The sequence below is a fragment of the Erinaceus europaeus genome, chromosome 8 (genome assembly GCF_950295315.1).
Source record: "Erinaceus europaeus chromosome 8, mEriEur2.1, whole genome shotgun sequence".
Taxonomy (NCBI): Eukaryota; Metazoa; Chordata; class Mammalia; order Eulipotyphla; family Erinaceidae; genus Erinaceus; species Erinaceus europaeus.
The window spans coordinates 64,478,935-64,495,341 of NC_080169.1; the positions used below are offsets into that span (position 1 = coordinate 64,478,935).

The 16,407-nt window shown below is 34.1% G+C and overlaps 1 protein-coding gene across 1 annotated transcript in view; it reads left to right on the forward strand.

The window, feature by feature from the left end:
• The window catches only part of SEMA3E (semaphorin 3E), a 254,439-nt gene that overhangs the window by 224,873 nt on the left and 13,159 nt on the right, over positions 1–16,407 (forward strand). The window contains exons 11-16 of the mRNA XM_007528465.3: positions 622–844; positions 2,403–2,494; positions 3,867–3,908; positions 4,480–4,646; positions 9,302–9,369; positions 11,472–11,611. Of these exons, the coding sequence (XP_007528527.1) occupies positions 622–844; positions 2,403–2,494; positions 3,867–3,908; positions 4,480–4,646; positions 9,302–9,369; positions 11,472–11,611 (732 nt within the window). The remainder of the gene's footprint in view (positions 1–621; positions 845–2,402; positions 2,495–3,866; positions 3,909–4,479; positions 4,647–9,301; positions 9,370–11,471; positions 11,612–16,407) is intronic.

Below are 16,407 nucleotides of genomic sequence, written 5' to 3' on the forward strand. Positions count from 1 at the left end.
CTCTCCTCCTATCTTTCTCATTAATAAATAAATTCTCTAAAAAAAAAGAAAGTAATACAAATTCATACAAATTTCATTAAAGATTTTTTTAAATAGAAATTAGCAATGTTGAAAGTTGAATGGATTTCTGCTACAAAATTTTAATTCTATAGCCAATGAGCCCATTGAAACCATCTCCTTTCATCTTGTCATAGTCTCAATACTAAGGAAGTTATTTTGTGCATTTGTGATCATTTATTGGATGTAGATTTAGAACAAGAAAGAAGCTTTTTGTTTTGTTATGAACAGTATGTTATTGGTTTTTATATTTTAGCTTACAAATAATTTTTTGAAAGGTTAGAATATTGTGGCATTAAATATTTTTACCATCTCCAAACTTTGCAGTAATATATAGGTGCCACTTTTTCAGAATTTCACTACTTTCCTACTGCTGCATTTTTGAAATAGCTTAGTCTGTCTCTGCAATTTCAAATGAAGAATTCATAAGAATAAATATTTCTAAGTCCAACTTGATTAACTGAACACATCCACTGTTTTTAATTTTTCTCATATTTTATGAGAAACATGCTGCTTAGATTTAAGTAAAGAATATAAATATGAACTAATCCACTTTTATTTCAGTGTGCCAGCAAAGTGAATGGAGGGAGGTATGGAACTACCAGAGACTACCCCGATGATGCCATCCGATTTGCGAGAAACCATCCACTTATGTACCAGCCCATAAAACCTGCCCATAAAAAACCTATACTTGTAAGAACAGATGGAAAATATAATCTGAAACAAATAGCAGTGGATAGAGTAGAAGCTGAGGATGGCCAATATGATGTCTTGTTTATTGGGACAGGTAAGAGATAAGAAAGCACTGAGATATTTACTTGAAACTTAGAACCAATTATTTTAATGGTTTTATAAATACTTATCAATAAATCTTCCATTGATCCACTAGCTTATTTACTTACTGTTTATCCACTACAATACAAGAGATCTGGGGCACTCAAAACACATATTTCTATATTGTCATATCAACCATTTATTAACTAAAATATTACTATATTGAACCATAGATTTTTTGCAGCACAAATAAGCATACTTCTTGAATGTGTGATGTGCACAGCATTACAACCAGAGGGATAAAGAGTAAGGAGCAGGGGTTGGCTGTAGCGCAGCAGGTTAAGCACACGTGGCACAAAGCCTGCTTAGGGATCCTGGTTGGAGCCTCTGGTTCCTCACCTTCAGGGGAGTCGCTTCACAGGCGGTGATGCTGGTCTGCAGGTGTCTTTCTCTCCCCCTCTCTGTCTTCCCCTTCTCTCTCCATTTCTCTCTGTCCTATCCAACAATGAACGACATCATCAACAACAGTAATAACCAAAATAAGGCTACAACAACAAGGGCAACAAAAGTGGGGGGAAAATGGTTTCCAGGAGCAGTGGATTTCTGGTGCAGACACTGAGCCCCAGCAATAATCCTGGAGGCAAAAAAAAAAAAAAAAAAAGTAGGGAACCTTCCCATGGAGGTGATGGGATACAGAATTCTGGTGGTAGGAATTGTATGGAATTGTGCCCCTACAATCTTTCTCATAGTTATTGGATCAATAATGAAAAAAAGAAAAGAAAAAGAGAAAATCCTACAAATGATGTTTTCACCAAAATTACCATACACCTGGTGTTCAAATTTATGATAATTTTTCTTCCTTTCAGTGTAGAATACAGGCAGTTGTTAGTTTAATTTATTATGTGAACCACAATATTTGATAATTTTGAAACAAATTGTTAAAACAACATAGAAATTATTGTGTCAGTACCACAAAGAACCACATTTTTTTCTGAGTTGTAATATTATACATTATACCAAATAATTCTTATAGGAAAAGTATGCCTTATTAAATATTAATTGGAGGGAACATGTTCATAAAATCAAGAATGATAATATTTAATTTAGACAATTGATATAAATTCTTTAAATTTTTGATAATTATAAACTTAAGTGGTCAGCACAGCAGAATTCAATGTATTATTCTCTTAAAAGTGTAGATTGTAATTTTTTAAAAGTAAAATTTATAGAGATAATTACATATAATTTATATATACACATGCTTATAAAATATATATATTTATATAGGTGTGCCATACATATACACATATATATACATATATTTATATATACACACACAATACAAATTCTGTGTCTTTCTTGGAATTTTTTCTAAGAGTAATGGTAATAGAAATCATAATAATGATCTTATAACAGGAAAGTTTAAGCTATTTGACATCTTGTCATATTATATAAATTCTGAAAAGTACTGACTGTTGAACCTTACATGATTGACAATCCTAACATAATTTTTATTGTTTGGAAATCAGATTCTGATAAATCTTCTAGTTCATTTTTTTGTTTTCTTACAGATAATGGAATTGTGTTAAAAGTAATCACAATTTATAATCAAGAAACAGAAGCAATGGAAGAAGTAATTCTAGAAGAATTACAGATATTCAAGGTACTTTATGCAGAAATTATAGTCAGTCAACAATTATTTAAGCTAAGTTTAAGAGTTGTAAATAGGAAAAACATCTTGTCCTTTTTTTTCTAAAATATATGTTATGAATTCAAAGTAAATTGAAGGAATTATTTGATATATTTGATTGTCAGAGATCACTTAAATTAATTGCCAACATTTCCCTAACATGAAAGAAATTTCAATATATGGACTGTGACTAATAAGAATACTCATACCACATATGAATTTCATAATCAATGCAAAGTTCTGTCTTGTTCAAATGTACTATCAATGTAGACAGTTTTTTAAAAAGGTCATTATGCTTCATAAAATAAGAAGTAAAGGAAAACTACCAAAAGGCTTAGCTCATATGTGGAATATAGTTGACTAAAACATCTAAACTTGCAAAACCTGTGGTTATCAAACTCTTCGGAACCTTGTGAAAGCTATAATGGTTGTGGAGAGCTGGCTAGGGGAAAGGGAACAAAAACTTTCACGGAGGGTGTGGTGACTTATATTGACTATATATGGCTGTGAAATTCCATCCGAGAAATGTTATAACTTTGTAAAACTCTTAAATCACTAATATAAAAAAGGAGGGGAAAAAAGGTTGTGGATATATACCAGTTTTTCTTATGATATTCTAGCTGCTAGGAGAATTTCATAAAATAGGGAAAATACAAAATAATATGGTATAGCGAGTCGGGTGGCAGCGCAGTGGGTTAAGTGCACGTGGCGTGAAGCTTAAGGACCAGCATAAGGATCCAGGTTCAATCCCCAGGCTCCCCACCTGCAGGGGAGTCGCTTCACAAGCGGTGAAGCAGGTCGGCAGGTGTCTTATCTTTCTCTCCCCCTCTCTGTCTTCCCCTCCTCTCTCCATTTCTCTCTGTCCTATCCAACAACAATGACAACAATAATAACTACAATAAAAAAACAAGGGAATCAAAAGAGGATAAATAAATATTTAAAAAATAATAATAATATAGCTTGTTAGCAATAACAATTGTTCGAGTATATTCAGTTGATTTTATTACTTTATTTAAAGATAATTGAATTTTCGAAGCAGGTACAATATTCAAGTTCAAATAAAAAAATCCAGAAACAAGTGATATTATGATTATATTATGTTTTGCCTCACTTTATTAGAAAATAATTTTGAAAAGAATAAGATAATGATTTTATTGAGGATGAAATGTAATAATACCTATGTTGAGGAAATGTAGAAATGTACCCGTGTGGCAATAAAAATTCTACTGGGGGGGAAAGAAAACTATAGACATACATTATATAATCTCCTGTGATTTCTGACCATATTAAGATATGTTCCTATGTTTTTTTTAGTCAAAATAAAACACCTTGTTTTAATTTTCAGGATCCACTTCCTATAATTTCTATGGAGATTTCTTCAAAGAGAGTAAGTCATATGTGTATATTATTATTAATGTGAACTAAGGGCAAAGGAGTAACAGCATAAGTACATATGTTACATATATTTTATCATTTTTATTCTGTCAAAAATGTGTAGTAACTTTCCTGTAATTGTATTTACTTTTATTAGGAAAATAGATGAGTAGATTTACAGTTACAATCACAATATATTATTCCATAGCTATACATTCTAGTGAAGTAATTTTGCAAATGTATTGGTAATAGTGATAATATTTTTTAAAGTTCAATGAAACAAAAACATCCTTTCTATTTTAAAGGTACCAACCTTTAAAAAAAATAAAGCAAAAAAAAAATTCTTGTGTTCTTATCAAACTCACTCTACAAACTTGGTACTTTCACCTCTAAGTTTTTGAAAGTATTTCAAATCTTAGAAAAATTAAAATATCAGTGCTCATTATCTATCCCAAACTACTGTGGTGAATTAGGTGAATATGTACAGAGGTGATTGTATTTAGAAGTGAAATTTTAGATGTACGAGCTGAGTAGGATTTTTCTCCGGTTCTAAGAGTTGTCTGTCTCTTTTTCCACTTCAACAGCAACAGCTGTATATTGGCTCTGCTTCTGCTGTGGCCCAAGTCAGGTTTCATCAGTGTGATATGTATGGAAGTGCTTGTGCTGATTGCTGCCTGGCTCGAGATCCTTACTGTGCCTGGGATGGCATATCATGTTCTCGATACTACCCAACAGGCACACATGCAAAAAGGTGAGACAGAGTTATCAGTGAAATGCTTATGTCTCTTTAAAAAAAATGCAAATACTTCTTTTGTTGTTGCTATTCTTTTACTTTCTATACCCATTCAATGTAAATAAATAAATAAGTAACCGTGTTATCTTTCTTCAAATAAGCCAGTATACTCATATCTTACTTACAAGTTTTGAATCTTAAACTTGACCTGGAACTAGCTTCCATGAATTATTGTATAAAGAGACTGGAGCCTAACATGCTGTTAGGGTTTGATTTTTCCACAGAGTTTTCAATCAGCTATTCTTTCCTCCTGAAACTTTCTACAAGGCATGAAGCCATTCTAGATAAACTTAAAATGGGGAAACAGCAAGCCACCACACATGAAGGAGTCAAAGACTTAAAAGAAAAATAAATAAATAAATTCTAAAATACATCCTGCATTTACCCCATGTCCTCTTCACCAGCTGGCCTTGATTTATTTCATTTTGAAAGTAAATATTTTAACTCCTAGGCAAATGCATGACCTGTATAATTAATGAAATGTGTGATTTAATTCAGCACAAATGAAAGATACTTAAAAACCTCCATATCCTAATATATATAATCAAGCAAGGTCATTGCCACTTATTGGAGATCATGAGTAAAAGAATATTTTGAAGAATAGCGATATGCCTTCATTAAACTTTGTGAAATTGTACATTCTTTAGCAGGGAATCATATGGAAAAATATTTTCATTTATTACAGAATGATTACTATTCAGTAATATTTTCTTTTACTAAGGAAATGATTATTTTCTCACAGTAAAGTCATCCAAGACAATATAAAACAACAAAAAAAATTCATTACTGAAAAGCATTTTTATTAAGTTCACCTAGACTCTTTCTTGGGTTAATTTTCTTTTAAAAATTTAACTCAATTTCATATAGTTATTGTTTTGTAGGCTCATGTATATAGAATCTCATAAAAACTTAATTACTAACTCAAACTTATGTTAATCTGTCCATAGCTAAATTAACATTCAAAAGGTATCTAAAGAAAAATTGTAGTAATAAGATAGGAAAATGCTTTTAAAGGACAACAATAAATTAAATAATGTAGTAACTTAATTTATTGTATGAACTGAGTTTTGTAGAAATGTTTATTGTATTTGAAAACAATTCTTGAATAACAATAAAGCCATATTATTGTTTGAATATACTGTTTATAAAAAAGAAGGCCTCATTTAATGATTTATTCATCCATTAAGCCAACCTGTACATGCAAAAGATATGAAAAGTCACTCATAAAAAACAAACAACAGCAAAGAAAGAAAAAAAAAAACAGAAAAGTTAATCACCACCCTTTACCAAATAAGTCAGTCAGTACCTAAACTGAGCAGTTACCTTGTATAAGATATACAGTGTAGAGAAAGTGCACTATAAATAGTACATTATTGGAAATCGGATGGTAGCACAGCAGGTTAAGCGCATGTGGTGCAAAGCGCAAGGACCATAGTAAGGATCTAGATTTTAGCCCTCAGCTCCCCACCTACAGGGGAGTTGCTTCACAGGTGGTGAAGCAGATCTGCAGGTGTCTATCTTTCTCTTCCCCTCCTCTCTCCATTTCTCTCTGTCCTATCCAACAATGATGACATCAATAACAACAACAATAACTACAACAATAAAAAAGGCAACAAAAGGAAATAAATAAATATAAAAATAAATAGTACATTATTTAATTATCAGCAGTTAAACTCAGCTTTGAAGATGGAGATATAAGTAGTCCTCTCAAAGGCATGGGAAATCATGCAGCAATAACTTAGGAAGAAAGTAGCAAGACTGAGAGTAGAAAGGGTTTTTTTTCCAAATATAATAAAATTATTTCATTATCAGTAGCAACAACAAAAATGTTTATAGGCCTTACTTCAAATTATTATTATCAAGAAGGCTTTATAATAGGCTGCAGTGGTGATGATGAATTTTTAAAAGGCAGTTTCAAAATCTAAATATTTCTTGGTATATAGCTTATGTAAGAATATGCAGTCACAAACTTGGCAATATATTTAAAATGGATGAATCCCCCCCAAAAAAAAGTAAATAAACCGGTAAAATTGTAGACAGGAAAGAGTAAAATTCAGGAGTCAGAAGCCATACTCTAAATGAATTAGTTCAGTTCAGCGACATGTAATGGAGATATTTCAGTGGTGTCAGATTCTTTTGAACCATCACCCACCCCTGGAGGAGAACATTTTGGATAAGTTCCAGCACATGAAGGGAAAATAATTTGCTTTCATAGCAGATCATGTTTGCTGTAGACCTGACTAGAAGTAGAAATGGAAATCTGCAAATTAAAATAAATACTTTTCTGGTGAGGGAGTGAAAATGAGTTAACAGAGGTAAACATTAATTCACAATTCAAACCACTTGTTTAAAATGGTTTTCCAAAGCACGCTGTAATTTATAGAGTTAGGTCTTTTGGCTTCTTTTTAGCCTGGCATTTTGGCACTTCAGTCATGAAAGGTTTTTTTGCATAACAATTATGCTATCTCCCTTGCCCTAGCTTTCTATTTTGTTATATTTCCAAGATGTCTTTAAAAGTTTTAGACACAGGAGCCTGGATGTGTTTCACCTGGTTAAGTGCACCCATTACCATGCTATAGGATCCAGAGGGGGAAGCCTCACCAGTGGAGAAGCAGGGCTTCAGATGTCTCCATATCTCCTCTTCCCCTCTCAATTTCTTTCCGTCCTATATAATAAAAAGAAGAGGAGCCGGCTAGTAGCGTACCTGGTTGGGCATGCATGATCCAATAAGCAAGGACCCGGGTTTAAGCCCCTTGTCCCCACTTGCAGGGAGAAAGCTTTGCAGGTGTCTCTCTGTCTCTCTCCCTCTCATCATTGCCTTCCCCTCTCGATTTCTGGCTGACTCTACCCAATAAAGATAATAATATATATTAAAAAAATTAGGGAGTCAGGAGTTAGCACAGCGGGTTAAGCGCACATGGCAGGAAGTGCAAAGACCTGCATATGGGTCCCAATTGGAGCCCCGGCGCCCCACCTGCAGGGGAGTCACTTCACAAGCAGTGAAGCAGGTCAGTCTATCTTTCTCTCCTCTCTCTGTCTTCCCCTCCACTCTCCATTTCTCTCTGTTCTATCCAACAACAATGACATTAATAACAACAATAATAACTACAACAACAATAAAACAAGGGTAACAAAAGGGAAAATAAATTTTAAAAATATTTTTTTAATTAGTAAACAAAGAAAGAAAAGTAACCAGCAGGAAAGGTGATTTCATCATGCAAGAACTAATCCCTGGAGATACCTTCAGTGACAAAAGCTAGAAATAAAAGAAATTATGCAACTATTAATAAAGGCTTTTTACCCTTTCTAAGATTCTTAATCTTAATATAGGTAGCCCTCACTTAGTGATCAGGTTTTAATTCTAAAATCAGGTCAATAAAAGAGTTTATCAATAAAGGAAGAGTTTTACTGTACTGCTATTTCTTATGCAGTGTACAGTACTAGTAGTAGGTTTGTCAACCATCTTTATATAGCTTATTGCTGTTTTTGCAATGTCTCCAGAACTTAAAATATATCATAAATATTTATACATTAGTGTAGTGTATATTTCACCATAATAAAAATAAAAGAAATAGGAGTCAGGTGACAGTGTTCTTGGTAGAGTTCATGTTAAAATGTACCAGGACATGGGTTGAGGCCCTCAGTCCCTACCTGGAGGAGGGAACTTCAAAATTAGTCTTTCTCACTCCCTAACTCCCTCTCTCCTCTCAGTTTCTCTCTGCCCATAAATAAATTAATAAATATTTAATTAAGGGAAATAAAATTATACTATGAGGCAGCTAGAATGAGAGCATAATGCTTATGCAAAAAAAAAAAAAACCTCTTTATGCCAGATGTCCCAAACTTCTAGGTTCAACCCCCCTACACCACCATAAATCAGATCTTGGTAATACCCTGCTAAATAAAGAAATAAATAAAACTATGGTATGCACAATACGGACCAAACATATAGATGAACAATACTGCACAGTATATACCTACCTATTGAGAGGAGAGGAGACTTTAAGAGGCAATGCAAAATAGGTATAGAAAAGTATAGAAAATTCACACTGAATGAAGGCAGGTGATCTATAAATTTACATCTCTCTAAAAAAATAAATTTAATTTAGTATTAGTTTACTTCTTTTTATTATTCACTGTATTTCTGCTTTTTAATCATGATAGCTATAAAGCAACTATTTGAATTGAATAACTTATTTTAACACATATTTTACTGTATTGGAGCTCTATGCACTTTTATTCAAATAATTTCAGATCATATTTTGGCTTCACATATCCATTATCATACCAGCCATCTATTTCAAGTAGCCAAAAAAAAAAAAAGCTCTTCAACCAAATTCTTAAACTATAAAGAAAACTTTCTTAAATTAGTGTTTCACAATTCAGGCTTATGTGACTATTTAAAGAACAACTTTATGTAGATCTTATCTATTAAAGAACACTCAATGGAAATATAGAAAACTGTGAAACTTGAATTTTATCCTTATTTAGTATGACTGATCAATTTTTTTCAGTAGCAGAATAACACTTGAATACTTAATGCATTTGGCCATATTTTAAAGTCTGGAAAATTGAAATCTGAACATCTCCTAAATACATTTACTTTCTTTCAGGCGGTTCCGCAGACAAGATGTTCGGCATGGAAATGCAGCTCAGCAATGCCTTGGACAGCAGTTTGTTGGTAATCCATAGAAAATTGATTCCCATGGTTTACTTGGAGTATACATGGAAGATTATTGCAAACTTCTTTAAAGGGGTCCTTATTTCCTTTATGATTGATATATACTAAAACATTGTGATTGAAATTATTTATTTTTTGTAGTTGCACTCCTATGGCTTTGGCATATAATTTTTATTTAATGAGAAAAATAAATATTACATATCAGCACTAAAATGTACACTAAACTTCAAAACAGGGAAATCATAGACAAGGACACTATTATTTGTGCGGATGACGCCACAGTGATTGCAGGACTAACTTCTGTATCTCATCTCTGGGGATATATATTGATCATATACTAAAACTTGTTCAAGCAACCTATTTTTATAACCTTTGTTATAAAAAATACTGACTCACTGGAGTAGAGTAAGACAAGTTCTGTAGTTGTTAATGCAGATGTCAGTTTCTGAGGAAAGGTGATAGGTGGTCTGATAGGCATGGAATGAGGTGAAATTTTTGTTTTATGCTTATGTTAAGAGGTCAGATAAAAAGAAAAAATTATTTTCCTGACTTTTCACAATGTAGTTAAGGGTCTGGGTGGTGGCTCATGGGTTTAAGCAAACATATTATAATGTGCAAATTCAAGCCCCCATTGCCCACCTACAAAGGAGAAGCTTCATGGGCAGTGAAACAATGCTGTGGATGTCTCTCTCCCCTTTCTATCTCCTCTTTCTTTCAATGTCTCTCTGTTTCTATCCAATAAATAATAATTAAATAAAATTTAAAAAGTTATAGAAACTCTTTTTTTTCCAGAATAGAACTTTATTTGAGAGAGAGAGAGAGAGAGAGAGAGGAAGAAAGAGGGAGGGAGAGAGAAGTAAATAGATAGATTGTGGTTAATGCCTCTGATTGTATCAGAAAATAACTGGGAAGAGGGTCTATAGTTGGGAGACCAACGGCATTTACTCATAGGTCCAGAGATTGTAATACATCATCAGTCTTTTTTTGTTTTTAATCCTGATGTCTCAGTATTTGGTGCAGGGTTCTGGTCTCTGACTATTAACTAGAGAAGAACAAAAGGATCTTAATCTTAGAGTGGTTTAGGGTTCAGTCTTGAAGGTAAAAAAGACTTGGTATTGGGAATAGTATGGTAAGGTCTAATTATTAATTTTGATATTGATTAAGGCAATAAAAATAAGTTTACCTGCTCTCATTCCCCTTGCATTGATGTGCTTAACTGAGTGTAAATATGGTTTCAAGTCCAGTGAGAGCCATTACAAAAATACGGATTATAGGAGCTAGGCAATGGAGCACGTGGTAGAGCACACACTTTACAATGTGCCAGGTTCAAGACCCCATACCTATTTGCAGGGAGGGAGGGGAAGCTTCACAAGTGATAAAGCAATGCAGCAGGTCTCTCTCTCTCTCTCTCTCCCCATCTCCTTCTTCCCTATCAATTTCTTTCTGCCTGTCTTAACAAGTGTGTGTACGTGTGTGTGTGTGTGTGGTGTGTGTGTGTGTGTGTGGTGTGTGTGTGTGTGTGTGTGTGTGTGTGTGTGTGTGTGTGTGTGTACAGACAGATGGACAGGGATTCTAATCAAATGCTCTGCTTCATTAAATCATCGATCCAGTGTTCAACTCATTTCTAGCTGCAGAAGTACAGTATGTGGATAAGTGTAATCCTTGGTCAAGATATCATTCACATTTGTGTTTATGTTTGCCATTTTGCCAGTTTTCTGTTTTTGTTTGTATCTATAGATTTGCTCCTGCTGCTTAAATGTTTACTTCTTGCCTTTGCTTGTCTGCTTTACCAATGGATGTTTCAATTGATTTACCATAAATATAACAGCGATGCACCTTCTTACTGTCTTGACTGTCCCATCCTTTGGAAAGAAGCTCTAACTTCCTTTAGCCCTAACCCTTTTCATAGTTTTGATTATTTAATACCTAAGTTGGGTACATCACTCCAAATAATTCCCTTAAATGACCTTGGATAGAAATTAGCCTTAAGTAATGAATGTCATCTTCTTTGTTGCTGGGATATGAATAAAAAATTCCCATCTAAATTATTATTTACCAGTAAAATTGAAGTATCAAGACTAATCTTAATATGCATATTGTAGGGGATGCTTTGGATAAGACTGAAGAACACATAGCCTATGGCATAGAAAATAACAGTACGTTACTGGAATGTACTCCACGGTCTTTGCAAGCAAAAGTTATCTGGTTTGTGCAGAAAGGACGTGACACGAGAAAAGAGGAGGTAATTGTTTGACATTATGCATAGTACTTCTATAGAGTACATGATTACTAAATAACAGTGACTTGTGTTCTTAAACACAAAAGTGAAATAATCTGTGTTCTATGCATGCTTTTGTTTTGTGTTTGTTTTTATAAGAGCACTGGCTTTTGGTGGTATTAGGGATTGAACCTGAAACATTGGAGCCTCAGTCAATAAATTCTTTTTGCTTAAACCTTTTACTATATTCCAAACCCTATATACTATATTTTTAAAGTGAATTTAGTTACTATATGATTTATTTACATTTAGTTCTTTTAAATACACTTGAATTTATATATACCTCAATATATTCTTATGCATATGTATATATGTTATATACATGTATATAATAAAGATCCTAAAATTGATTTTTATTTATGATGTACATATAACTTCGTGATTTTATTATTATTTTCAAGTTTTATTAATTTATTTATGATAGAGCAAGAAGAGAGAACCACAGTATCATTCTGGCACATGGAATGCCAGAGGTAAAACTAGAGACCTCATACTCATAAGTCCAGCAAAATAGTCACTGTACTGTCTCTGTGGTCACAACTTTAGTGTAATTTTATAAAAATGATTATCTTGAACTTTATCACACAAGAGAGAGTTCTAACAAAATAACAAACTTTAATAGCATTAGCACATATATATTTTTAGATGTATGGATAATCAAATAAAAAAACACTAGCAACTTTAAGCCAATTATTGGTAAAATAAAATAAATAAATCATGTATAAGACATAGAAGTTCTACCATTGGGAGTTGGGCAGTAGCCCAGTGGGTTAAGCGCATGTGGTGCAAAGCGCAAGGACAGGCTTAAGAATCCTGGTTCGAGCCCCCTTCTCCCCACCTGCAGGGTAGTCGCTTCACAGGCAGTGAAGCAGGTCTGCAGGTGTCTCTCTTTCTCTCCTCCTATCTGTCTTCCCCTCCTATCTTGATTTCTGTCTGTTCTATCCAACAACAACGACAGCAGTAACAACAACAATAAACAACAAGGGCAACAAAAGGGAATAAATAAATATTAAAAAAAGAAGTTCTACCATTGCCCACTATGAATAAAGAAAAGTCATCAACTCTAGCATCCTTTTAAGCAGGCTGAAGGGTGATTGTATTTCTAAAAATGAAAGAGGAATGAGTTGGATTCTTCTCTCTTTTTTAAACTTTTTAAAATTTCTTTATCGGGGAATTAATTTTTTACATTTGGCAGTAAATACAATATTTTCTATATGCATAGCATTTCCCAGTTTTCCATATAACAATACAACCCGCACTAGGTCTATCATCCTTTTTGGGCCTGTATTCTCCCCCACACCCATCCCAGAGTCTTTTACTTTGGTGCAATACGTCAATTCCAGTTCAGGTTTTACTTGTGTTTTCTCTTCTGATCTTGTTTTTCAACTTCTTTTTTCTTTAAATGTTTATTTATTTATCCCCTTTTTGTTGTCATTGTTTTATTGTTGTAGTTGTTATTGATATTGTTGTTGTTGGATAGGACAGACAGAAATGGAGAGAGGAGGGGAAGACAGAGAGGGGGAGGAAGGGCTCGAACCGAGATCCTTATGCCAGACTTTGCACCATGTTGCTTAACCCGCTATGCTACCGTCCGACTCTGTTATTCAACTTCTGCCAGAGAGTGAGATCATCCCATATTCATCTTTCTGTTCACTTAACATGATGTTTTCAAGGTCCATCCAAATTTGGCTGAAAATGGTGAAGTCACCGTTTTTAATAACTGAGTAGTATTTAATTGTGTATATATAGCACAATTTGCTCAGCCACTCATCTGTTGTTGGACACCTGGGTTGTTTCCAGGTTTTGGCTATTACAAATTGTGCTGCTAAGAACATATGTGTACACAGATCTTTTTGGATGGGTGTGTTGGGTTCCTTAGGATATATACCCAGGAGAGGAATTGCAGGATCATAGGGTAGGTCCATTTCTAATCTTCTGAGAGTTCTCCAGACTGTTCTCCACAAAGGTGGGACCAATTGACATTCCCACCAGCAGTGCAGGAGGGTAACTTGGACCCCACAACTTCTCCAGCATTTGCTGCTGCTACCTTTTCTGATGTATGACATTCTCACAGGAGTGAAGGGGTATCTCATTGTTGTCTTTATTTGCATTTCTCTGACAAAGACTATGAGCATTTTTTTTCATGTGTTTGTCAGCCTTTTGGATCTCTTCTATGGTGAATATTCTGTCCCATGTCCTCCCCCCATTTTTGGATGGGGTTATTTGTTTTCTTGTGGTTCAGTTTGGCAAGCTCTTTATATATTTTGTTTATTAGCCTCTTCTTTGATGTATGGAATATAAAGATCTTCTCCCATTCTGTGTGGGATCCCTTGGTTAGGGTAGTGTTTTTTTATTTTTGTGCAGAAGCTTTTCAATTTGATGTAGTCCCATAGGTTTATACTTGCCTTAGTCTTTATAATTGGATTCGTTTCATTGAAGATGTCTTTAAAATTTATGTGGAAAAGTATTCTGCCAATATTTTTCTCTATGTATCTGATAGTTTGTTGTCTAACATCCAAGTCCTTGATCCACTTGGAACTTACTTTTGTATTTGGTGAAATATAGTGGTTCAGTTTCATCCTTCTGCATGTTTCAATCCATTTATTTCCAACACTATTTGTTGAAGAGACTCTGCATCCCCCATTTAATATTTTGGGCACCTTTGTCAAAGATTAGATGTCCATAGGTGTGGGGGCTTCATTCCAGGCTCTCATTTCTATTCCACTGCTCAGTGTGTCTACTCATGTTCCAGTACCAAGCACTTTTGATGACACTGGCCCTATAGTACACTTTGAGATCTGGGAGCGTGATGCCTCCTGTTCTGTTCTTTCTTCACAAGATTGTTTTGGCAATTCTAGGTCTTTTCTGGTTCCAGAGAAACATTTGTAGCATTTGTTCTATTCTCCTAAAAAATGTGCTTGGGATCTTGATGGGGATAGCATTAAATTTGTATATGGCTCTGGGTAGTATACTCATATTGATGATATTAATTCTTCCCACCCATGAACATGGAATATATTTCCACTTCTTTGTGTCTTTTTCAATTTCCTTGAGTAGTGACTCACAACTTTCAGTATACAAGTCAATCACTTATTTGGTTAGGTTTATTCGTAGATATTTTATTGTTTTTGTTGCTATAGTAAAAGGAATTGATTTCTGGATTTCAACTTCTACAAACTTAGTGTTTACATAGAGGAATGCCACTGACTTTTGAATGTTAATTTTGTAACCTAATACCTTACTGTATTATAGCCTGATGATTTCCAAAAGCTTCTTGCTGGATTCCTTAGGTTTTTCTATGTATATTATCATGTCATCTGCAAATAGGGAGAGTTTGACTTCTTCTCTTCCAATCTGTATGCCCTTAATTATTTGCTCCTGCCTGATTGTTATGGCAAGAATTTCCAACACTATGTTGAATAATAATAATGATTGTAGCAGCCCTGTGTAGTACCTGATCTGAGAGGAATTGCTTCCAGGTTTTCACCATTGAATATGATGTTGGCTGTAGGTTTGCTATATATAGACTCCACTATCTTCAGGAACTTTCCATCTATTCTCACTTTTTGTACTGTAGTGATCATGAAGGGATTTTGTATTTTGTCTAAGGCTTTCTCTGCATCTATTGATATGACCATGTGATTTTTGGTCTTGCTTTATTGATGTGGGAGATCACATTGATTGATTTATGTATATTAAATCAATGTTGCATCCCTGGGATAAACCCCACTTGGTCATGATGAACAGTCTTTTTAATATACTGCTGTATCCAGTAGGCTAGAATTTTATTCAATATTTTGCCATCTATGTTATAAGAGATATTGGTCTGTAGTTTTCTTTTTTGGTTGTGTCCCTGTCTGCTTTTGGTATCAGAGTGATCCTGGCTTCATCGAAGCTGGAAGGGAGTATTTTGGTGTCTTCAAACTTTGGAAGACTTTTAAAAGTAGAGGTATTAGTTCTTCTTTGAAGGTTTTGTAGAATTCATTTGTAAAACCATCTTGTCCAGGACTTTTATTTTTGGGAAGATTTTTTATAACAGTTTCAGTTCATTAGCTGTGATGGACCTGTTCATGTTATCCAGTTCCTCTTTACTTAATTTTGGAAGTTCGCAGGTATCTAGGAAATCGTCCATTTCTTCGAGGTTCTCTAGCTTGGTGGCATATATTTGTTCATAGAAGCCTCGCATGATATGTTGAATTTCTGTGGTGTCTGTTGTGATATCTCCTCTTGCATTTATGGTCCAATTTATTTGAGTCTTCCCTTTTTTGTTTTGTGAGTCTAGCTAAAGATTTGTCTATTTTGTTCACTCTTTCGAAGAACTAACATTTACTTTCGTTGATCTTTTGTATGGTTTTCTTATTTTCAATGTGATTTATTTCTACCCTAACTTTAGTGATTTCTGTCCTTCTGGTTGCTTTAGGGTTCCTTTGTTCTTCTTCTAGGTCTTTAAGATGTGTAATCAGGGTGTTTGTTTGTGCTTTTTCTTGTTTCCTAATGTGTGTTTGTATGGCTATGAACTTCCCTCTCAGTACTGCCTTAGCTGTGCCCCAAATATTTTGATAGCTTGTGTACTCATTTTCATTGAACTCATGAAACATTTTGATTTCTTCCTTGATTTCCTCTTTGACCCAGTAGTTTTTAAGGAGTGTACTATTGAGCTTTCACATTTTGGGACTATTACTTATCTTTTGTTGATTGTTAAGTGTTAGTTTAATTCCACTGTGGTCTGAGAAGATGATTGGGATGATTTCAATGCTCTT